General features: G+C 39.0%; 1 protein-coding gene across 5 annotated transcripts; it reads right to left on the reverse strand.

Moving 5' to 3' along the window:
- Positions 1–323: 323 nt before the first annotated feature.
- Positions 324–24,767, reverse strand: LOC117333078 (BICD family-like cargo adapter 1). Of its 5 annotated transcripts, XR_004533823.1 has the most exons (14): positions 24,178–24,767; positions 20,509–20,841; positions 17,172–17,318; positions 15,405–15,677; positions 14,819–15,025; positions 13,978–14,007; positions 13,453–13,635; positions 13,094–13,297; positions 7,304–7,318; positions 6,858–6,991; positions 6,560–6,680; positions 6,071–6,085; positions 3,375–4,872; positions 324–3,291 (listed from the first exon to the last, which is right to left on the reverse strand). XR_004533823.1 is itself a non-coding variant. In XM_033892205.1 (13 exons), the coding sequence occupies exons 1-13, from the start codon at positions 24,454–24,456 to the stop codon at positions 4,741–4,743; spliced, it is 2,067 nt and encodes a 688-aa protein (XP_033748096.1). In that variant the 5' UTR covers positions 24,457–24,767; the 3' UTR covers positions 324–4,740. The 5 variants fall into 5 exon arrangements, 4 of the variants coding, with proteins under 4 accessions (XP_033748096.1, XP_033748095.1, XP_033748098.1 ...); XM_033892205.1 differs by having other exon boundaries at positions 324–4,872; positions 13,100–13,297; XM_033892204.1 differs by having other exon boundaries at positions 324–4,872.

The following is a 24,767-nucleotide window of genomic DNA, read 5'->3' on the forward strand; positions in this document are numbered from 1 at the left end:
TCACACGACTCGAAATTGTTGGATATGGAATTATTTCACACGAGTAAGTTATTTTTTAAAAGTTGCAAAAAACACTCGCTAAAGCTCGTGTCTTTTGTAACTTTTAAAAAATAACTTACTCGTGTGAAATAAATTCCATATCCAACAACCACTCGTTGTGTAACCTCTACTTAATTAAGGAAAACTGATTCATTTGGATAGCTGGAAATGAGCGAGACAAAGATATTTTACCCCTAGGCAGCATGACCAAAAGTTGTCTTATTGGCATGAGTTTTAAACAAAAAAGTAGTGGAATGCCTTTAATGATAACACCAACAATGAAATGTTTGTCTGAAATTTATTTTTGGTAATACAACATCACCAGATCTCATTTTATCTAAACTATAACACACGACTGAGGCTTGTTGATAAAACTAAAATGCATTACAATGTTTACACTCAATGGTACCTCACAGACTTTTAAATGTACAGAGAACAGTTATTACCCTTCACATAATAACTGGTAAGTAAAATTCACAAATTTCGTCGTTCACAAAATTAATGTTCAATAGAGCAAATGAAGGTAATTCTTCGAGATATGAAATGGTTGTGATACTGGGTTCTCGACAGTTATCCATCAAGCTTTAAACGCCCGAAATAAGACTACAATTGAAGGTTTCCGACCATTGACTAGATACAGGGTAGTTTTCAGTTCCATAATTCTATAGAAAAACAACCATCACATTAATGAAAGATAGGGGTACTATAATATTAAAATTCAACTGGAACATTTAAATTTGAATAAAGAAAATTTGAACAAAGTTATAAATAAATGCATCACAAATAATAAAACATTACCCAGGTCAACAAAAAATAATGCTTATTGATATATCATCAGTAAAATAAATGCACTAGCTGGAATGGACTAACACATAATGAGATCGCTAAGTAGGACTCAAGGTTCTTGTCCGGATGATTAGTTTTATCAAAAATGTTTATGATTAAGTTTTTGGTGAATGTGAAAATATTGAAAAGTATTTAGCTCAATGATAAACTAATTTTTTTTTTTTTTTTTTTCGCAAAATAGATACATAAATGTACTTGAAAACAAAAAACATGTATGTGTAATTGTTTATTTCCATACATACTTGTACTTCATTAGGCAAAACTTCATGCCATTAAAGTACATTTTGTAATTGGAAAAAGAAAAAAAATCTGCAAATCAATTAGTTTCTTTGTACAATAAAAATAGGTAGTAAAACAACAACAAAATGCTCCCAGGTGTTTACATACATATGTTTGTATGTATATACAATCAAATAATTGCTTACCAGTAATACCTTGGTGAATTCTTCGTCTCCAATGTTTTGTTATTCAGGTTTTCCCATCGATATATAATACAGAATTCTATCACATAAGCTTTTTTATGTTGTTAAATGTACAGTGATTAACCATCATCACAGTTACATAAAGAACACAATGTAATGTCGCGGACAGTGGTATAATTATCATCCTAGTCGGACAAAAAACATACAGGATACTTCACTTTCTACATAATATATATCTATAACCATTTCAGTCATTACCAAAGTATTTTTTTCATTCATTCTTTTTACTCAAAGTCTATTTTTGCTCCTCTTCTTAAAGTCTATTTTTCATCCTTTTTCATTTTAAATTAAAATCTAAATACAATACCTCAATGACCTTTATAGAATTATTTCCAAAAGTCTCCCTTGTCTGCAATCACTTGTTAAGAGACAAATGTAGAAAGAAAAACAAATATTTTGATGTACCTAAATAAAATTTATGACAGATCTAAAAAGATAACTAAAGCTGACATATAATCGAAATTAAGGAGATATTGACAACTCTCTTCTGCAAACTCATTATTATTGTACAACAGATTTTCAATATACAAAACTTACATTTCCCACATAATATATTAGGTAACAGAAAGTTTCATACTTTTTTTTTCATTGCACATTATCAAGTAATATCAATTAAAACAAATGATGTTTTTGTGAGGAAATATTTAGACCCTGCATTCAAATTTTATTTGTGCACATGTTACCTTCATTGATAAAGTGAAACAATAAGAACTCGTGAGTTTTTTACCTGTGGTTTTAGTTATAGAGTATTCAACCTCTATAGGATTTGTATAGTTGGTGAAGTTGTAGAAATAATAAAGTTATTTGGTTGGTAGCTGTCATATTATCAGTTTAAGTTTACAGAGATCGACACAGCTAGCAACAAATCACACAGGACAAGTAACAGAGGACACACAACAAAATTGGCTTGGCCTTTCATCGGAATATCTAACAAGCACAAATATACCCTGGCCGTACACATGTTTAAAAAAATCTTTTCTGACTTTTGATGAAATACAATTTTTTTGAATATTTGAAACAAAATTAAAAATTCATCTCTCCACAAAACTATCCTGAAATCAAAACTCAACAATTTGGAGACTCCAATTGCAAAACTCAAAATGAGAATTTTGGTTTGAGTCTCAAACTGCAGATTTTTGGTTTGCTGCTTTAATTAAATCATTTTGTTGTTTAATCAATTTTTTACCAACTTCATGTACTGTTTATGTATAAATTGTATCATGTAGGTGAAAATGATTTTCAAAGTAACCATTTTGAGATGATTTTGATCTGGAGATTGCCAAATTAACTGAAATGTGACTGGAGACTCCAGTCCAAAACTGACATGTGTGTCTCCTGGATGTGATCGCCTGTCTGTTGTCATCTACCTGATGAGAGTGATGATAGACAACAGTATCAAGGGTGAAAGGGTGATTAAGGCGTCACCATGTCAAAAAGACCTAATCAAGTTTTATGTATTCTTTGTCATATATTTTATCATTTTGTTTATTTAAACTACCAAAACTGATTTAGAAATTTTTATGTCTGATCAAAAATAATGAAATATAAGGTGAATCCAGCATTCTTCATGATCTCAGCAAATTGTGAAATGGCTAATCAGATTGACATGTGAGCTCAGCAAATTGTGAAATGGCCAAGATTATGTTGTCATGATCACTCCACACTAGAAAGTTATTGTGTGGAAATTTTGTATCAACAAGCCCCAGAATACCAACGCGTTACATGTGACAACAGAATGATGTCATGTTTTATAATAGATGACTTCACAGGCTTGATTTAAAGAAATTCTGTATTTACCTGAAGATAAATATCTAAAGAATTTTGACTCAAAGGTTTGGGCTAATTGCAGGACATGGAAATACCATTTGGTACTGAAGTATCACAGGCTAATATTTTCCTATCATTACTAATCAGATGCAGACACCTGTGGCAGCATTTTTACTGAAATGCAATAGATATGGATGGGCTTATTACCATGGAGACATGGGTTTATTACCATGGAGACACGGGCTTATTACCACAGAGACATGGGCTTATTACCATGGAGACATGGGCTTATTACCACAGAGACATGGGCTTATTACCACAGAGACATGGGCTTATTACCATGGAGACATGGGCTTATTACCACAGAGACATGGGCTAATTACCACAGAGATATGGGCTAATTACCACAGAAACACAGGCCTATAAATAAGTTGTCTACTGTAGATGTATAAATCTTCCTGGTTTGTTATCTTCTTTCAGCATCTTTAATTTGCATCTAAAACATTTCCCCAAATATATTTTTTATATACCTGTGCTATTTCTATAGCAAATAATGTGGGCACGCCAATTCATCATTTCGCTAATCTGTTATGTGTTTATGTTTGCTAATGCTAAAATGTGACTACACCAAATTTAGTATGTTTACAGTATTTGATAGCACACATTTAGTGGACATCACATGTCCAATATAATGTCTTTAATTAAATTGTCTAATTTATACATCAGAGGTCAGAGTTCATCCCATATTTCCACATAAAAATCATACCTGTACAGTTCTGTTCTATCAAGATATCTATAATTGGATTTTATCCAATATATTGCAGGTCTGCATACAGTCATTAAATGCAACTATTTGTGAGGTCTTCCAAAAAATAATTAATTTCTTTTGAAAAGTACTGTAATTGTACTATACAGAATAAATGATAACATACATCTGGTGAGAGTTACAGCATGGAAGACAGATCAGTTCAAGTAATGATGCTAGAATTGGCCCATCACAAATTTTACTTCCAGTACTTGTAGTACTCATTTGTATATCTGGGCAATACAACAGCTATAGGAGATTATGTCACATCAAAAAGAATACCAAAGATTTTTTTTTTGAGAGCGATCACATTGGTCTGGCATCCTTAATGTCCTGTCTGTCAGTCTCCTGTATGGAGCACTAAAACACTTGGTGTGATTAACAGTACAACCTATATCACTTCAAAGATAGTACAATCTGATGATTCATTATAAAGCTGTCTCCCCCAGTTAGTGTACCAGTAGTGTCTCGTATACATCCAGGTACGGCAATAACAATGTATAACCAGCCACCGATCCTTCTAACATAAACATGTGTGTCAAAGTTTAAAGGTCAAGGTCACATTACAAGGCTGTATCACAACAGCTCTTTCCTTTCAAAGGTCAGGGTCAAATAACGAGAGTGTAGAACAACAGACCATATTCTTTCAAATGTTAAGGTCCACTACTGGTTTGGGATTTTCCTCAGGTCAAGGTTACCTGACCTAATGAGTCTCACTGGTCAGGTTAAGGTGGTATTTGGTTGTCTCCCCTTTGATCTGAACCATTTAGGTAGTTTCTATACAGTAAGGTGGATCTGACATCATACGAAAGAGCTTGATTTGGATTTCCTCATTTTGATCTGTTTAGTTAATTTGTCCACAATGATTTCCTTCTCCGACTGTTCCTGGATTCGTTTCTTCATCTGAGAGCCAAGTAAATCCTCCATGTCAACCTGTCAAACCAACAAATTGTAAATTTAATAAACATGTTCATACAAACAAACCGGAATGAATGCTTTTATCTCAATCTATTTAATGAAAGGGTTTTAAATGATGACTGACTAAGACATCACATGTATTCTCAAAAACTGGCTAATTAATCAATAATTGTTCGTTGAGGATCTTTATAAACCTGGTGTTAGTGTATAAGTTATCTATTACTGGGACAGTAAACATCTTCAACTGTTTTTGGCATTAAGAAATCGTGCTATCTATAACTGCTACAAGCTACACAGTTTTATTAAGACTTCTGATGACACTCAATATATCAGCCAATCAGAGGTCAGCATATGTCTGATATAGATTTTTAATTACATATATATACCAGGAAACATATTCACAAAAGTAATGCTTTACAGTAACTCATGCACACATTGTACTGACAGAAAATACTGAGATGTCTTAGTATGAATATTAATGATTTAAATACCAGTCACTCTCACCTGGTTTACACGATGGTCTTCATATTAAAAATATATAACTTCACTGATCTACAAATTAGATCAAGGAGGACTAGCTGGATAAGGAGGAAGTTTTTTTGACATCAAGACAACATTGTGTTGTATAAAGAATGGTACAGATGTCAGCTTGTGACCTTGAATATGGATAAAGGTCATATCTTTTTGCAAATATTGGCAGGAGGCTAGTAACCAAACATATACATGATTCTGGGTATCTGGGTAAATCAGAGGAATTAAAAGTCACTTGAGTGGTTTAACAAAAGTGACCTCAGCTGAGAGTTGTATGAATAGTAGTCAAAACATATTTCTGGATGCAAATGTTGAAACTGATGTTTCCATGGTAACCAAAACAATATTTAAACTGAAATTTCTTCTAAAAGACATTGAAATAGGACATTGAAATCTGTGATATTTAGGATTTGTTACCATGGTAACCATGCAAATATTGAAAATTGAAAATGGATGGAACCTGTTTGTATATCTTCGACAACCTTTGGCCAATCATTGGACAGGGGAAAATAATGTAATTAAGATTTAAACAAGCTAGCATGCTCATGCATGGAAAACAAGGATTAATGCAGGACAAAAATGAAAAAAATGTCAGAATAAAAATTAACTGGAACCAACCAACTAAATACAGAGATTGGCCACCATGTAATAAAAATAGGGGGCATGGTATGACTGTTCTCACCTGTTCTTCCCGGCCCTGTGAAAAAATATCACAGAATTGACAATGATTAATTAATGTACATCTAAAATCATTATTACCATTAATGATCATATCATGGTTATTTGTGAAATAACAACATCTTACCTGTCAATCTGCTGCAAAAATAAAGACTAAGACTTATTTGCCATCCAGGTCAAGCTGTTGTCACAGAACAAGACATTACCTGCCATCAAGGTCGAGCTGTTGTCACAGAACAAGACATTAACTGCCATCAAGGTCAAGCTGTTGTCACAGAACAAGACATTAACTGCCATCAAGGTCGAGCTGTTTTTCACAGAATAAGACATTACCTGCCATTGGTCAATCTTTCCTCACCGAACCAGATCTTACCTGCCATTGGTCAATCTTTTCTCACAGAACCAGATCTTACCTGCCATTGGTCAATCTTTTCTCACAGAACCAGATCTTACCTGCCATTGATCAATCTTTTCTCAAAGAGCCAGATCTTACCTGCCATTGGTCGAGCTGTTGTGACAGTGCCACTTTCTGTTGGATTGTCTCCATGAGTTGACTGTTAAGACTGAGAAGGTCCAGCTTAGCCCTGGCCAACTCTATCTCCATCTTGTTTTGTCTGTCAGCAACAGAATCAGAGATAAGTATGAAAATGTCCATTTTTAATGTACCTAAATGTAAATGTTTACCATAACATATCAAGGACAACAAGCATGATTAATATAATTTGATATACATTTTAAGATTTACTTGAAAAAATACACACAACTGTTTGTAATGAGTCTGATTTGTTTACTTTTCTACGGCCTCATCTCGGTCCCTCCGAGCCTGCTCAATGACCTCGTCCCTGGACATGACACACCCGGACATGTTCTGTACCTGGTCTCTGTGTGTCTGTGCTCGGGTTATTTCATCGTGCTGCCTGGTCAACTACAACACAGAAAACTCACCTAAAACTATCCACAAACATATCATTTACTGAATTAACCACACAATTCACATTTGTATAATTCTCGGTTACAGTGATCATTTATTTAGGTCTTTTTTGATAAAAGTTGAAAGTAAATGGCCACAAAGCTCAAGGGGAATTCCCATCAGGCAAAGCTGGTTAAATGATCTGGAGGTCACCGTTAGAAGAAATCAAGTACATTGTATCTAAAGTAGGAAAATTCCACTATGCAACTACAATATATCACATGTACATTTATATGCAAACAAAATATCAGGTAAAAATTGACTTACCTCTAGAATTGACACCTGTCGGATTAGCAGGCAGCAGGAAGAGAAAGGAAAGCAACATCTTATATATTATACAGAAAGTCACAAAGAAAATGTAGCATACAGGTATTCATGTTACAATAGCAAGCATAAATACGGGTATTCATGTTGTACTAGCAAGCATAAATACAGGTATTCATGTTACAATAGCAAGCATAAATACAGGTATTCATGTTACAATAGCAAGCATGAATACAGATACCGTATTTGACCTAATAAGGGCGCCTGCCCTAATAAGGGCGCCCCTACCTTTTTTCAAGGAAATAAATCTTTGACTGAGTGTCAAAATGGTGTTCAAAAGTAATAATTCATGTGAAATATTTTGCTACTTTATGTGTTCCATTTTCTTCAGCAAATTAAGTAACTGGAACACATGTTTTCGCCACATTTTGTGTATTCCTACAGGCTACAGATGACATGTCAGTGCAAAGAGCACCCAAAACTAAACATACATACAAATAATAACTTACCATCTTTATTTGAAGATAAAGTAAAGACTTCATTCGTGTTGATAAATAACTTTTGTTCAGAACAGAAAGCTAGTAAAAGACATTGTTAATCAATTATTTGGTCAAAGAAAACTATGTCTGATATGATCGGGGAAATCACCTGTTTCTATAAATAGAACACAAAAGAGTTCCATTTGAACATAAATGGTGGAACACACGTTCTCTGGTCTAAAGATCAGCTGGCATAGTTTACAAGTTTACAGGAGTATTCAAGTGATGTTTAAGCTTAATATATGATAATGAATAGATATCCTCATCTGGAATATTTTTATGACTGAATATTTTACCGTTTCCACAACCTTGGGTATTCTGCTATAAGGTATAGTCTGTTTCATAAAACTTCAGAATAACTAATCTTAACTGTCAATTACCCGCGCCCTGCGCCCTTATTAGGTCAAATACGGTATTCATGTTACAATAGCAAGCATAAATACTGGTATTCATGTTGTACTAGCAAGCATAAATACAGGTATTCATGTTACAATAGCAAGCATAAATACTGGTATTCATGTTACAATAGCAATCATAAATACTGGTATTCATGTTACAATAGCAAGCATAAATACTGGTATTCATGTTACAATAGCAAGCATAAATACAGATATTCATGTTACACTAGCAAGCTTTAATACAGGTATTCATGTTACAATAGCAAGCTTTAATACAGGTATTCATGTTACAATAGCAAGCATAAATACAGGTATTCATGTTGCACTAGCAAGCATGAATACAGAAATTCATGTTACAATAGCAAGCATCAATACAGGTATTCATTAGAGGTATTCAGGTTTTTTTTATCTACATATCTTGCTTTATGCAGTAAAAACAATCCAGAGTCTTTGGTTTAAAGACATGAGAGTATATTGCAGACAAGTGAGGTAATTAAAGAACTTCAAATGTTTCAATTAGCACACCTATCTTCTGAAAAAGGCGGGGTGTGCTTATAAAGGCAGGTGTCCTTAATAGGTCAAGTACAGTATTCTATTAATTAGAAATAGTTAAACATGTAATATATATGCAAGAACTTGCTTAATCTCAATTAACTCTATTCACATATTCTATCTACACTATGTATATGAAATAGAGTTATGATGTAATAAAGTTGACAACACCCTTGGAAAATATATAAGATATCTAAAATTCTGTATACCAGTCTACACCAGTCTACCCCAGTCTACACCATACAATGGGTACAACATTTCTGTATACCAGTCTATACCATACAATGGTACAACATTTCTGTAAACCAGTCTATACCATACAATGGTACAACATTTCTGTATACCAGTCTATACCAGTCTACACCATACAATGGTACAACATTTCTGTATACCAGTCTATACCAGTCTATACCAGTCTATACCATACAATGGTACATCATTTCTGTATACCAGTCTATACCAGTCTACACCATACAATGGTACATCATTTCTGTAAACCAGTCTATACTAGTCTACACCATACAATGGGTACAACATTTCTGTATACCAGTCTACACCAGTCTATACCAGTCTACACCATACAATGGGTACAACATTTCTGTAAACCAGTCTATACCATACAATGGGTACAACATTTCTGTATACCAGTCTATACCAGTCTATACCAGTCTACACCAGTCTATACCAGTCTATACCAGTCTACACCATACAATGGTACATCATTTCTGTAAACCAGTCTATACCATACAATGGTACAACATTTCTGTATACCAGTCTACACCAGTCTACACCATACAATGGGTACAACATTTCTGTAAACCAGTCTATACCATACAATGGGTACAACATTTCTGTATACCAGTCTACACCAGTCTATACCAGTCTACACCAGTCTATACCAGTCTACACCAGTCTATACCAGTCTACACCATACAATGGGTACAACATTTCTGTATACCAGTCTACACCAGTCTATACCAGTCTACACCAGTCTATACCAGTCTACACCAGTCTATACCAGTCTACACCAGTCTATGGGTACAACATTTCTGTATACCAGTCTACACCAGTCTATACCAGTCTACACCAGTCTATACCAGTCTACACCAGTCTATACCAGTCTACACCAGTCTATGGGTACAACATTTCTGTATACCAGTCTACACCAGTCTATACCAGTCTATACCAGTCCATACCATACAATGGGTACAACATTTCTGTATACCAGTCTACACCATACAATGGGTACAACATTTCTGTATACCAGTCTACACCAGTCTATACCATACAATGGGTACAACATTTCTGTATACCAGTCTACACCAGTCTACACCATACAATGGGTACAACATTTCTGTATACCAGTCTACACCAGTCTATACCATACAATGGGTACAACATTTCTGTATACCAGTCTATACCAGTCTATACCATACAATGGGTACAACATTTCTGTATACCAGTCTACACCATACAATGGGTACAACATTTCTGTATACCAGTCTACACCAGTCTATACCATACAATGGGTACAACATTTCTGTATACCAGTCTATACCAGTCTATACCATACAATGGGTACAACATTTCTGTATACCAGTCTACACCATACAATGGGTACAACATTTCTGTATACCAGTCTATACCAGTCCATACCATACAATGGGTACAACATTTCTGTATACCAGTCTACACCAGTATACACCATAAAATGGGTACAACATTTCTGTATACCAGTCTATACCATACAATGGGTACAACATTTCTGTATACCAGTCTACACCATACAATGGGTACAACATTTCTGTATACCAGTCTACACCAGTCTACACCATACAATGGGTACAACATTTCTGTATACCAGTCTACACCATACAATGGGTACAACATTTCTGTATACCAGTCTACACCATACAATGGGTACAACATTTCTGTATACCAGTCTACACCAGTCTATACCATACAATGGGTCAACATTTCTGTATACCAGTCTACACCATACAATGGGTACAACATTTCTGTATACCAGTCTACACCAGTCTATACCATACAATGGGTACAACATTTCTGTATACCAGTCTACACCAGTCTATACCATACAATGGGTACAACATTTCTGTATACCAGTCTACACCAGTCTACACCATACAATGGATACAACATTTCTGTATACCAGTCTATACTAGTCTACACCATACAATGGATACAACATTTCTGTATACCAGTCTATACCATACAATGGGTACAACATTTCTGTATACCAGTCTACACCAGTCTACACCAGTCTACACCATACAATGGGTACAACATTTCTGTATACCAGTCTACACCATACAATGGGTACAACATTTCTGTATACCAGTCTACACCAGTCTATACCAGTCTACACCAGTCTATACCAGTCTACACCAGTCTATACCAGTCTACACCATACAATGGGTACAACATTTCTGTATACCAGTCTACACCAGTCTATACCAGTCTACACCAGTCTATACCAGTCTACACCATACAATGGGTACAACATTTCTGTATACCAGTCTACACCATACAATGGGTACAACATTTCTGTATACCAGTCTACACCAGTCTATACCAGTCTACACCAGTCTATACCAGTCTACACCAGTCTATACCAGTCTACACCATACAATGGGTACAACATTTCTGTATACCAGTCTACACCAGTCTATACCAGTCTACACCAGTCTATACCAGTCTACACCATACAATGGGTACAACATTTCTGTATACCAGTCTATACCATACAATGGGTACAACATTTCTGTATACCAGTCTACACCAGTCTATACCAGTCTACACCATACAATGGGTACAACATTTCTGTATACCAGTCTATACCATACAATGGGTACAACATTTCTGTATACCAGTCTACACCAGTCTATACCAGTCTACACCATACAATGGGTACAACATTTCTGTATACCAGTCTACACCAGTCTACACCATACAATGGGTACAACATTTCTGTATACATGTACCAGTCTATACCAGTCTACACCAGTCTATACCAGTCTACACCATACAATGGGTACAACATTTCTGTATACATGTACCAGTCTATACCAGTCTACACCAGTCTATACCAGTCTATACCAGTCTACACCATACAATGGGTACAACATTTCTGTATACCAGTCTACACCAGTCTACACCATACAATGGGTACAACATTTCTGTATACCAGTCTATACCAGTATACACCATACAATGGGTACAACATTTCTGTATACCAGTCTATACCATACAATGGGTACAACATTTCTGTATACCAGTCTACACCAGTCTATACCAGTCTACACCAGTCTATACCAGTCTATACCAGTCTATACCAGTATACACCATACAATGGGTACAACATTTCTGTATACCAGTCTATACCATACAATGGGTACAACATTTCTGTATACCAGTCTATACCATACAATGGGTACAACATTTCTGTATACCAGTCTATACCAGTATACACCATACAATGGGTACAACATTTCTGTATACCAGTCTACACCAGTCTACACCATACAATGGGTACAACATTTATGTATACCAGTCTATACCAGTCTATACCATACAATGGGTACAACATTTCTGTATACCAGTCTACACCAGTCTACCCCAGTCTACACCAGTCTACCCCAGTCTACACCAGTCTATATCAGTCTACACCATACAATGGGTACAACATTTCTGTATACCAGTCTACACCAGTCTACACCAGTCTACACCATACAATGGGTACAACATTTCTGTATACCAGTCTATACCAGTCTACCCCAGTCTACCCCAGTCTACACCAGTCTACCCCAGTCTACACCAGTCTATATCAGTCTACACCATACAATGGGTATAACATTTCTGTATACCAGTCTATACCATACAATGGGTACAACATTTCTGTATACCAGTCTACACCAGTCTATACCATACAATGGGTACAACATTTCTGTATACCAGTCTACACCAGTCTACCCCAGTCTACACCAGTCTATATCAGTCTACACCATACAATGGGTACAACATTTCTGTATACCAGTCTATACCATACAATGGGTACAACATTTCTGTATACCAGTCTACACCAGTCTACCCCAGTCTACACCAGTCTACACCAGTATATCACCAGTCTACACCAGTCTACACCAGTCTACCCCAGTCTACACCAGTCTACCCCAGTCTACACCTGTCTATATCAGTCTACACCATACAATGGGTACAACATTTCTGTATACCAGTCTACACCAGTCTACACCATACAACATCTACAGAGGACGATTGAGTACCTTTACCTTGTTGGTAAGCTGACCGAGCTCCTGACTCTTGGTCTCCAGCTGTTGATCTCGCTCATTTAACTCTGTCTTGACTCGGTCAAGGTCACCTTGGGCTTCAGACAGCTCAAACTTCAGCTCCCCAATGTGTTTCTGTAGCTCTGACAACGAGATATCATCTTCATCCTCAGCTAGGTTAGCTTGGGATGCAGCAGAAAACTGAGGAGAGGAAAACATCATTATCCATACTATTACATCTCCTCATGTAATAAAACCAGTCCTATATATAAGTGACCTATAACGACCCATGGTTTGAATGATGTATGATAAGGTCATAATTTCGAAATACAAAATACATTCAGATTAACCCTCACCATAACTTTGCGTGGCACCATATCCTGCATCAGCTCCCTAAGGTTCAGTAAAACACCACTTAATTTGCCTGGCTGTAGTCCATCTTCTTCCAGGATTGAACTTTGACTCCTTGGGATCATAGGGCTAAAGTCGGAGCACATCTGTCTCAGCTGTCGGTAAGACTGGACTAACTCATCCTGTAGCTGTAAAACACAACTAGATATAACACCACAGAAAACACATATCTGTAATGGATACAAAATAATGTTTAAATGATATATATATTACATTTTAACAGAATGTTTGTAAAAGCCAGTGTTTAACCTTTTAATATTGTATGCATTTAGCAGTCAAATAAACAATAATCCTGGATGGATTTTGACTTATAAATGACTAAATATCATTTCACATATAATCAAATTCTAAAAGTAAATCTGATCAAAGATTTATTTGACTGTGTAATTTCTAAATTAAATATTTCTAAAAGAAAGAACAGAAAAACATGTAACAGGAAAATAAATTAAAAAAAAATAAAGGTGTATAACCTTGAGTATAGCCTGGAGCTGTGTGTGGGTCTGTAAATGATAATATATTATAGTGTAACAACAACATCAGCACAAAAAAAAATACAATCAACACAAAACAGGTTCACAGTGTAAATACAAACAACAATGGAAAGGTAAGGAATAACGCATAGTAACATAGAGAGGTCGACAATTAGTACGCAAGAGGGAAAAAAACAGCTCGACTACAGCTTCCCCAGAAATCATCAAGGGGGAGGGGATATTTCTGTTCTTTCCCTTGAAAAAATAAGGGAAAATAACTTTAAAGAGGTATAATGTGACAATTGATCCCTTAGGAAAAACTTTGAGGGGTGGACTTATTGTTTATTTCATCCTTAAAGACGAGAATAATCAGTCAGCATTAAGCTGATTTCTTGCTCCAGGAAACTTCCAGCAATGGGTAGGGGGTGAGGCTGTTATTTAAACCTTGAAAACAAGACTTGACTGAGTACTGTAAATTGAGAGATTTTTTGATATGGCAGTTTTTGGACATTCCTGAAGCTCCCTTCTATACCTGACCCTATGCCTACATAAAGACCTACCCATGTATTTTCAGTAAAACTCCTAGCACATTTGTATATGATATTTCATTGCCTTGCCCATTCTCTACTTTTGAGTCAAGATGTTTCTGTGATGACACCCTTGGCTTATTGAAGTATCAATACGGTAATGTGAAACAGTGAATACAATTTTACCCAAATCTAAAGTAAATCCACGATTTAATGGCAAATAAACATTAAGAAAAAAACGTAAAGAGTAAAACATTTAAGAGCAGGTCAAATAAATACACTAAAATAAAACAAAAAAAGTATTAAGACCTGACCTCAGAGTCAACGTCCATGACACATGACGAGTTCTGAAAGTGTGAGAGGAATGCTGAGTCGGACAACATGGTGGAGCTGAGCGGTGAAGTATCGGAGCCATGGTAACTGAAACCTGTGTCTTCGTCATCACACTCAAAATCATCTTCCTCCATCATCTGTGACAGTGACATAGGACGAAGGCTACAGCTGTCATCTCCGTCTAACATCTAACAGGAAACATATATCGTAATTCAACATTAAATTGAGGCATATAATAACTATTGTGTACATCCAACAACTAACAGGACCACACAGTATATTTTTATCATTGGATGAAGGCTACAGTTGTCAAGGCATCTAACAGAATAATCATCACAATTGATCATTGAATGGAGACTACAGCTGTCTTCGCATCTTACATTTAAAAAAAACACATTGTAGTTTGTACCAACATGGCAGACTGATCAATTACTCAGTTCTTTAGATTTAACTGCTTAAAACTGATTAAAATTGGTACAACATTCGTAATTTAATTAATTTAATTTGTTATCAATCTTTATAAGGTAATTTTTTGCACACTCTATGTTAGAGATCTTTGATACCTACCATGTTAGCCACAGGTATATGTTTGGAAGCACCAGACAACTCCTCAAACAGTGATGTTGAGTGTCCGCTATCATTGGATTGACCATTACTTTGATTGGTCATTCCTGACATTTCACTAAACAGAGACTGTGAGTGGCCATTTCCCTGGCCAGCCAGCTCACTCTGCAGTACATGTCCACGTGACAGGTTCTGACTGGCCAGGGTGTGGAGCTGAGCCTCCAGTTGTAGATTGGTCTCCTGCAGCTCAATCAGGTCCCTCTGCTGGTGTTGGATCTACAGCGAGAAACAGCTGGAATCAATGAATTTTCAAATCATTTCTTCCATTGAATCGTGAATACGATAAAATTTCAGCAATGTAGATCTGCAAATAGAACAAATATAACAGGTATATTTAGGTTTTCATCTTTTTTAACTTTATATTCCATCCAATCTATCATACTCTGACCAGACACTCATAAAAATAATTTCTTCCAAACCTATGTATAATGACACCAAAGGAAAAATAGTGCAAGACTTGCTTCATGATATTTACTGACTTCATTTCAATATGGAAACAAGGATTAAGAATACTGTAAAAGTGGATATTTTCGCACATTGAAATTTTCGCTTAGTCAGCTTCCAAACTGTTCGTGATGTGGATATTTTCACGCTGTCAGACATATTGAAAATAAATTTTCGCCCTGCGATGTCATGGGGTATGTAATAGAACAAGTGTCAATATTACCTGTTGTTCTTTCTCTTTCTCTCTGTTCTTTTTCCCAGAGTCTGACAGAACAAGTGACAATATTACCTGTTGTGTCTGTTCTGTCCCCCCCCCCCCCCCCCCCGAGTCTGACAGAACAGTGACAATATTACCTGCTGTGTCTGTTCTGTCCCCCCCCCCCCCCCCCCCGAGTCTGACAGAACAAGTGACAATATTAACTGTTGTTCTTTCTCTGTTCTGTCCCCCCCCCCCCCCCCAACCAAGAGTCTAACAGAACAAGTGACAATATTACCTGTTGATCTTTCTCCCTGTTCTGTTTTTTCCAGTCTGACAGAACAAGTGACAATATTACCTATTGTTCTTTCTCTCTGTTCTGTCCCCCCCCCCCCCCCCCCCCCCAGAATAAGTGTCAATATTACCTGTTGTTCTTTCTCTCTGTTCTTTTTCCCAGAGTCTGACAGAACAAGTGACAATATTACCTATTGTTCTTTCTCTCTGTTCTGTCCCCCCCCCAGATTAAGTGACAATATTACCTGTTGTTCTTTCTCTCTGTTCTGTCCCCGCCCCCCAGATTAAGTGACAATATTACCTGTTGTTTTTCTCTCTGTTCTGTCCCCCCCCCCAGATTAAGTGACAATATTATCTGTTCTTCTTTCTCTCTGTTCTGCCCCCCCCCCCCCCCCAGATTAAGTGACAATATTACCTGTTGCTCTTTCTCTCTGTTCTGCCCCCCCCCCCCCCCCCCCCAGATTAAGTGACAATATTACCTGTTGTTTTTCTCTCTGTTCTGTCCCCCCCCCCCCAGATTAAGTGACAATATTATCTGTTCTTCTTTCTCTCTGTTCTGCCCCCCCCCCCCAGATTAAGTGACAATATTACCTGTTGCTCTTTCTCTCTGTTCTGCCCCCCCCCCCCCCCCCCCCCCCCCCCCCCCCAGATTAAGTGACAATATTACCTGTTGCTCTTTCTCTCTGTTCTGCCCCCCCCCCAGATTAAGTGACAATATTACCTGTTGCTCTTTCTCTCTGTTCTGCCCCCCCCCCCAGATTAAGTGACAATATTACCTGTTGCTCTTTCTCTCTGTTCTGTTTTTCAAGCGTCATTATTTTCTCCACAGAGTCCTCGTGACGACCCTTCATAGCCTCCTTCTCCTCTGACAGCACAGCAATCCTCCTCTCCAGGTCCGCCTTCCTCTGGTTCAGTATAGATATCTACACGACAAGGGTTCAGGTCGTTAAACGGTAATTATTGATCAGTACAGATTCTTCCACTAGTTAAAGTCAGTACTAATGAATGTGTGAATGGCTTATAGCTTACAATAGCAGCCTGAGCACTTCAGACAAAAGGAACTTCAGATCAAGATGAAGATTGAGGTTTAATCTGATAATCTGATTTTACATCTTGCTGTGAACTTTATATATTAGGTTCATGTGTGTGGTATGGAATACAGTGTCAAATAACTTGTGTTTATCTATTGATAATTATGATTGAAGTTCTATATTAGTTCCCTTGACAAGCAACATGTGAAAGTTATCATTGGCTTAATAGTAACATATATCAAACATGAAGACCCCATAACACCCTGAAAAGAGGCCACCAATCACTCAGTCCACCCTGAGGCACTGAGGCCACATGGAGTCAGTCCATTTAAAGCAGCCCAGAGGCCATTGGACTCCCTGTCAACACTGAGAGGCTCCGAGGTCACCAGTCTCTCAGTTTTTCTGAGAACCTCTGAGGTCACAAGTCTGTCAATCAACCGCAAGTCCTGGCTTAAAAGCCACCAGTCCCTCAGGCCTACATGTACCTGAGAGATTCTAAGGTCACAAGTCCCTCAGTCTTTCCTGGGAGATTCTAAGGTCACAAGTCCCTCAGTCTTTCCTGAGAGGTTCTAAGGTCACAAGTCTCTCAGTCTTTCCTGAGAGATTCTAAGGTCACAAGTCCCTCAGTCTTTCCTGAGAGGTTCTAAGGTCACAAGTCCCTCAGTCTTTCCTGAGAGGTCTAAGGTCACAAGTCCCTCAGTCTTTCCTGGGAGATTCTAAGGTCACAAGTCCCTCAGTCTTTCCTGAGAGGTTCTAAGGTCACAAGTCTCTCAGTCTTTCCTAAGAGATTCTAAGGTCACAAGTCTCTCAGTCTTTCCTGAGAGGTTCTAAGGTTACAAGTCCCTCAGTCTTTCCTGAGAGGTTCTAAGGTCACAATTCTCTCAGTCTACCCCTTGATGCTCATAAGCCACCAGTCCCTCAGATTTATTTGTTATCTCAAGTTCATAGTTGACCTGGGGTAGGATATCATGACCATAGTGCACCCCATCACCGTAAATACCTCCATACCAGACGGACGGAATATGCCCCGAGGCCCCCAGTCCTATCCAATAGGTCTAGAGGCCTCCGGTCCCCAATTCCTATCCAACAGGCCTCCAGTCCCCCAGTACTACCCAATAGGCCCCAAGGCCTCCAGTCCCCCAGTACTACCCAATAGGCCCCAAGGCCTCCAGTCCCCCAGTCCTACCCAATAGGTCCCAAGGCCTCCAGTCCCTCAGTCCTACCCAATAGGCCCCAAAGCCTCCATTCCCTCAGTCCTACCCAATAGGCCCCAAAGCCTCCATTCCCTCAGTCCTACCCAACAGGCCCCAAGGCCTCCAGTCCCCCAGTCCTACCCAATAGGTCCGAGGCCTCCATTCCCTCAGTACTACCCAATAGGTCCCAAAGCCTCCATTCCCTCAGTCCTACCCAACAGGCCCCAAGGCCTCCAGTCCCCCAGTCCTACCCAATAGTCCCCAAGGCCTCCATTCTCTCAGTACTACCCAATAGGCCCCAAGGCCTCCAGTCTCCCAGTCCTACCCAACAGGCCCCAAGGCCTCCATTCCCACAGTCCTACCCAATAGTCCCCAAGGCCTCCAGTCCCCCAGTCCTACCCAATAGGTCCCAAGGCCTCCAATCCCTCAGTCCTACCCAATAGGTCCCAAAGCCTCCAGTCCCCCAGTCCTGCCCAATAGACCCCAAGGCCTACAGTCCCCCAGTCCTACCCAATAGGTCCCAAGGCCTCCAGTCCCCCAGTCCTACCCAATAGGTCCCAAAGCCTCCAGTCCCCCAGTCCTGCCCAATAGACCCCAAGGCCTACAGTCCCCCAGTCCTACCCAATAGGTCCCAAGGCCTCCAGTCCCCCAGTCCTACCCAATAGGCCCCAAGGCCTACAGTCCCCCAGTCCTACCCAATAGGCCCCAAGGCCTACAGTCCCCCAGTCCTACCCAATAGGCCCCAAGGCCTACAGTCCCCCAGTCCTACCCAATAGGCCCCAAGGCCTACAGTCCCCCAGTCCTACCCAATAGTCCCCAAGGCCTCCATTCCCTCAGTACTACCCAATAGGCCCGAGGCATCCAGTCCCCCAGTCCTACCCAATAGGCCCCAAGGCCTCCAGTCCCCCAGTCCTACCCAATAGTCCCTAAGGCCTCCATTCCCACAGTCCTACCCAATAGGCCCCAAGGCCTCCAGTCCCTCAGTACTACCCAATAGGTCCCAAGGCCTCCATTCCCCCAGTACTACCCAATAGTCCCCAAGGCCTCCAGTCCCCCAGTCCTCCCCAATAGGTCCCAAGGCCTCCAGTCCCACAGTCCTACCCAATAGGCCCCAAAGCCTCCAGTCCCCCAGTCCTACCCAATAGACCCCGAGGCCTCCAGTCCCCCAGTCCTACCCAATAGGCCCCAAGGCCTACAGTCCCCCAGTCCTACCCAATAGGTCCCGAGGCCTCCAGTCCCCCAGTACTACCCAATAGTCCCTAAGGCCTCCATTCCCACAGTCCTACCCAATAGGTCCCAAGGCCTCCAGTCCCCCAGTCCTACCCAATAGGCCCCAAGGCCTCCATTCCCCCAGTCCTACCCAATAGGTCCCGAGGCCTCCAGTCCCCCAGTACTACCCAATAGTCCCTAAGGCCTCCATTCCCACAGTACTACCCAATAGGTCCGAGACCTCCATTCCCTCAGTACTACCCAATAGACCCCGAGACCTCCAGTCCCCCAGTCCTACCCAATAGGCCCCAAGGCCTCCATTCCCACAGTACTACCCAATAGGTCCGAGACCTCCATTCCCTCAGTACTACCCAATAGACCCCGAGACCTCCAGTCCCCCAGTCCTCCCCAATAGGCCCCAAGGCCTCCATTCCCCCAGTCCTACCCAATAGACCCCGAGGCCTCCATTCCCTCAGTACTACCCAATAGACCCCAGGCCTCCAGTCCCACAGTCCTCCCCAATAGGCCCCGAGGCCTCCATTCCCTTAGGCTTGACTCTAGTTGCTGTCTGGTAGAGTATCATATTGTCATATATAAGTTAATCAAAAACACTGACAATTTAGTGAGAAACTGAAGGAAACAATCCACTATGAATAATTAAATGAGAGTATGTTACACACCTCTTCTTGTAGAATCTCAAGCTGACTGAGGTGGATATGCATGGAGGACTTTCTTGACATCACTTGCTCACGTAGGCCTTGAACTTCTGATGAAAGTTCATTTTCACGAAAGATCGCCCTTTGAACGTCTTCCTTGAGACGTTCATTTTGGAGAGTGATATCCTTGATTATGTTTGCTTTCTCCTTGTCGTCGGAACTGCTCTGATACATCTGTGACTGTAGATCATGTCGGATCTGGTCGATGTCATACTGCAACTCTTTTATCTTGTTCTCATATTCTGCTTCCGTCTTTTCTAATTTCAGATGCAATTCATACTTTTCTTGCTCAAGTTCCTGTAAAAAAGATGATTTGAATATCAAGTTTAGATGTCTATGATCACAAAATCTGAAATTATCACTTTTGAGATCATTTTTAGTGAGATCTGGGGATTTTCACTTAGTATAATACAGTCAAACTTTGATGTTTCGAAGATCAAGGGACTAACAGAAAAACTTCGAAACAGCGGGACTTTGAATTATTCATGTTTGACAATAGATTGATGTTTTATTGATAATTACCATATCTGTTAACGTTACATTTCCTCGGTGCCTTCGTGTTTACGTTATGTGCATATAAAATGCGGAATGCCGATCAGTTGGAGAATGCATGATTGAAAGACAAATAATCGATTTACATGGATATTTATGAAGATGTTTGAAACGTGACATTTTGAATATGAGTGAAGACATCTCTAATTGTATGTGTTTAAAATTGATCCGCTTGTTTTACTGTTCCGAAAATCTACTCGCCGACTGCGGCAGAGATCATCAAAGACGATTACCGGTGTGTTATACCTGAGTGATTAAGTGCCATGGCTTCTAAATACACAATTAATCTATAAATTTGGTCTGATTATTAAGTAACCCCATGATCGGGAGTAGACAACACACGCTATCATTATCCCTATTGTCAGTCAGGGCATTTGTGGGAGAGGTGTGAAATCTTGCCTCGGGGGTCACAACAAACACCTGTCCAGTTTTCAGTACAGGTAAATTTTTTTTTTAATCATGAGATGTCAATTACCTATAATATCATAGCTAACGGTCCATGAAAAAAGTTTGATACGTCGAAAACTTTGATTTGTAAAAATTTGAATCATACATAGGTTTGTTAGTAGTGTTATATAGTGAGGAAATTTGAGACCAAGCAAAAAGTTTGATAAGCAAGAAATTTGAATCAACAAAGTTTGAATCATCGAGGTTTGACTGTAAATGTTTTTTGGCCAAAAATCTAACTGAAATATTTCACTTTCTCCAAAAAGCTGAAATTCTCTCACAACATCAATAACCTAGAATCATCTCTGAGCTGTGTAAGACAAGTTTTGATACAGCATAACTTCAGGTCAAGACTGCCAGTGCATGCCCTAGATTGTACCATTGTTAATGCATCATCTGACAATTTTAGAATCCAGTGTTTGCTGATTTTCCCACCAGCCACAGGTTCTAAGGGCCTACTTGTCAATAAGTCAGAAAGTCCAAATGTCTAATAGCCTGAAAGCAGAAGAAAATGCTAACTTTTTATTTCTAGAACTATGATCTTATTATAAGCTGTTATTTCTACAAAGACTGATGTGTTAGAATATTGCAGGGGTATGGGCTAACTGTCAGACATGGGCTTATGTCAGACATAGGCTTATTATATATGGGCTTATTATCAGACATGGGCTTATTGACTTATTGTCAGACATTGACTTATTGTCAGACATAGGCTTATTATATATGGGCTTATTGACAGACATTGACTTATTGTCAGACATAGGCTTATTATATATGGGCTTATTGACAGACATTGACTTATTGTCAGACATTGGCTTATTATATATAGGCTTATTACCAGACATGGACTTATTACCAGACATGGACTTATTATCAGACATGGACTTATTATCAGACATTTGCTTATTATCAGACATGGACTTATTATCAGACATTTGCTTATTATCAGACATTTGCTTATTGTCAGACATTGGTTTATTGTCAGACATTGACTTATTGTCAGACATTGGCTTATTATAAATGGGCTTATTACCAGATATGGGCTTATTATTATCAGACATTGGCTTATTGTCAGACATTAGAAGACACACAAATGTGCTTTTAGAAACTATTTTCTTCTTCTGGAACTCTTTGTTCAACATTTGTGGGGAGGGGGATGAGGAAGGTGGAGGGATATGAGGAAGGTGGAGGGAGATGAGGAAGGTGGAGGGAGATGAGGAAGGTGGAGGGAGATGAGGAAGGTGGAGGGAGATGAGGAAGGTGGAGGGATATGAGGAAGGTGGAGGGAGATGAGGAAGGTGGAGGGGGATGAGGAAGGTGGAGGGATATGAGGAAGGTGGAGGGATATGAGGAAGGTGGAGGGATATGAGGAAGGTGGAGGGAGATGAGGAAGGTGGAGGGGGATGAGGAAGGTGGAGGGAGATGAGGAAGGTGGAGGGATATGAGGAAGGTGGAGGGATATGAGGAAGGTGGAGGGAGATGAGGAAGGTGGAGGGAGATGAGGAAGGTGGAGGGAGATGAGGAAGGTGGAGGGAGATGAGGAAGGTGGAGGGGGACGGGAAGGGAAACAATTCACTTTTAATGTTCGGTATTTGTTTGTTTTGTTTTGTTTAGTTTTTGTTTGTTTGTTTTTATTGGGGGTGGGGGTTAATATTACCTAAATGTGTTGTGGTGACCTCTCAGCTCCAGTTTAATGTGATCCACATGTTTTCCTTTTTTACACGAACACATTCTATAACATTTGTTTTACATTATTTCTTTAATAATGTATCTTTACAACCTGATGATCTCAGTTTTACCATTAATATGTCCTTACTTACAGAATTTTCATTCTTTGTTATTGTCAAGTACAACAAAGGTCCCATGCTGCTGAAAACATTGTGACTCAATGGCCATGATTCATCAACCACCAGTCTTTGTCCTTTGATTTTCAAAATACCAAGTACCTCTAGCTTAATTTGGGGAAATGTCGTATTTCATTCCAGAAACATTACAGCATTTTTATCAAATCATAATTTACTGCTAAGTTCTTTGTGTAGCATCAGATCAAGTACAGTTATACCAAGATACATGTACACAGTGTATGTGTATCTACTCCAGTACAGCTATACCAAGATACATGTACACATGGTATGTGTATCTACTCCAGAACAATGGTCAGATGGTCAGCAGACCAAGTTAAACAGCTTTGAGAAAACTGTGAGATAAACAGTATATCAAACTGACCAAATCTAAGTCTGTGATTGAACATATTTATTACATAGAACTATTTGAATTATTACTGTTTTATATTGAATTACATTACAAATTGTATTTTTAACTTTATCAACATGATAGTTCTAATTTTTGTTTGTTTAAGCAGTATGCATATGTACAATCTGTGTATTATCAAACATTTCTCTATAAAACTCCATTAAATATGAACTTCTGAACTTGTTCATGACATTGTGTACACATTGTAAATACAATATTCATTTTTTTACTTTAATGAAAATTGTAAATAATGAAGTGTTTTATTAAACATAAATACTGTTCATATTCATGTAACATGGTGACAGTATTAAGAGGACATCTCAGACAATCCTGTCATGTCAAACAAAATAAAAACAAATAACCTCATCACAATACATTTACCTCCAATTTTTTGGAATATTCCTCTATTAAAAGTTCATTCCGTCTCTCTAATTCAGCATTTTTCTCCAACAAAGCTTTCCCTAACTCCGCCGCGAGGGTGAGATCCCTCTCTTTCTGGGCCAGCTGGGTATAAACATCGTCTTCGGTGGGGGTTGTGGGGTTGTCCTCATCCTCTCGGTCACCCATCGTCTGGGCGAGGCTGTAGTAGTCGTCTATATCAAACTGCCCGTGGGGCGAGGATGGGGAAGACCCCCCACACTCCAAGCGACAGGCACACATTTAGAGTCTGAGCGATATGCGGTTCTACACTATCACTGCCAATCGCCATGTCTTGGAATGATGTCATTTCGGTCCACAACATATCATTAATAAATAATTTCTGTCTGCCTATGGCACCGTACTGTGGATAGTGGATCGATCAGCATATTATAATGGAGCGACCGACATTGTGATCTATTTCATCAGCTGTTACTCAGAAAGCGGATATCACCAAAACATAGTGACGTGTAACTGACCCAGGTGAAAAAATTACTGTTATAATAAATCCGTGTGGTGCACAAAGCACGCGCGCGTTACCTGTACAGTGCACA

The sequence above is a fragment of the Pecten maximus genome, chromosome 8, assembly GCF_902652985.1.
Source record: "Pecten maximus chromosome 8, xPecMax1.1, whole genome shotgun sequence".
Classification (NCBI taxonomy): Eukaryota; Metazoa; Mollusca; class Bivalvia; order Pectinida; family Pectinidae; genus Pecten; species Pecten maximus.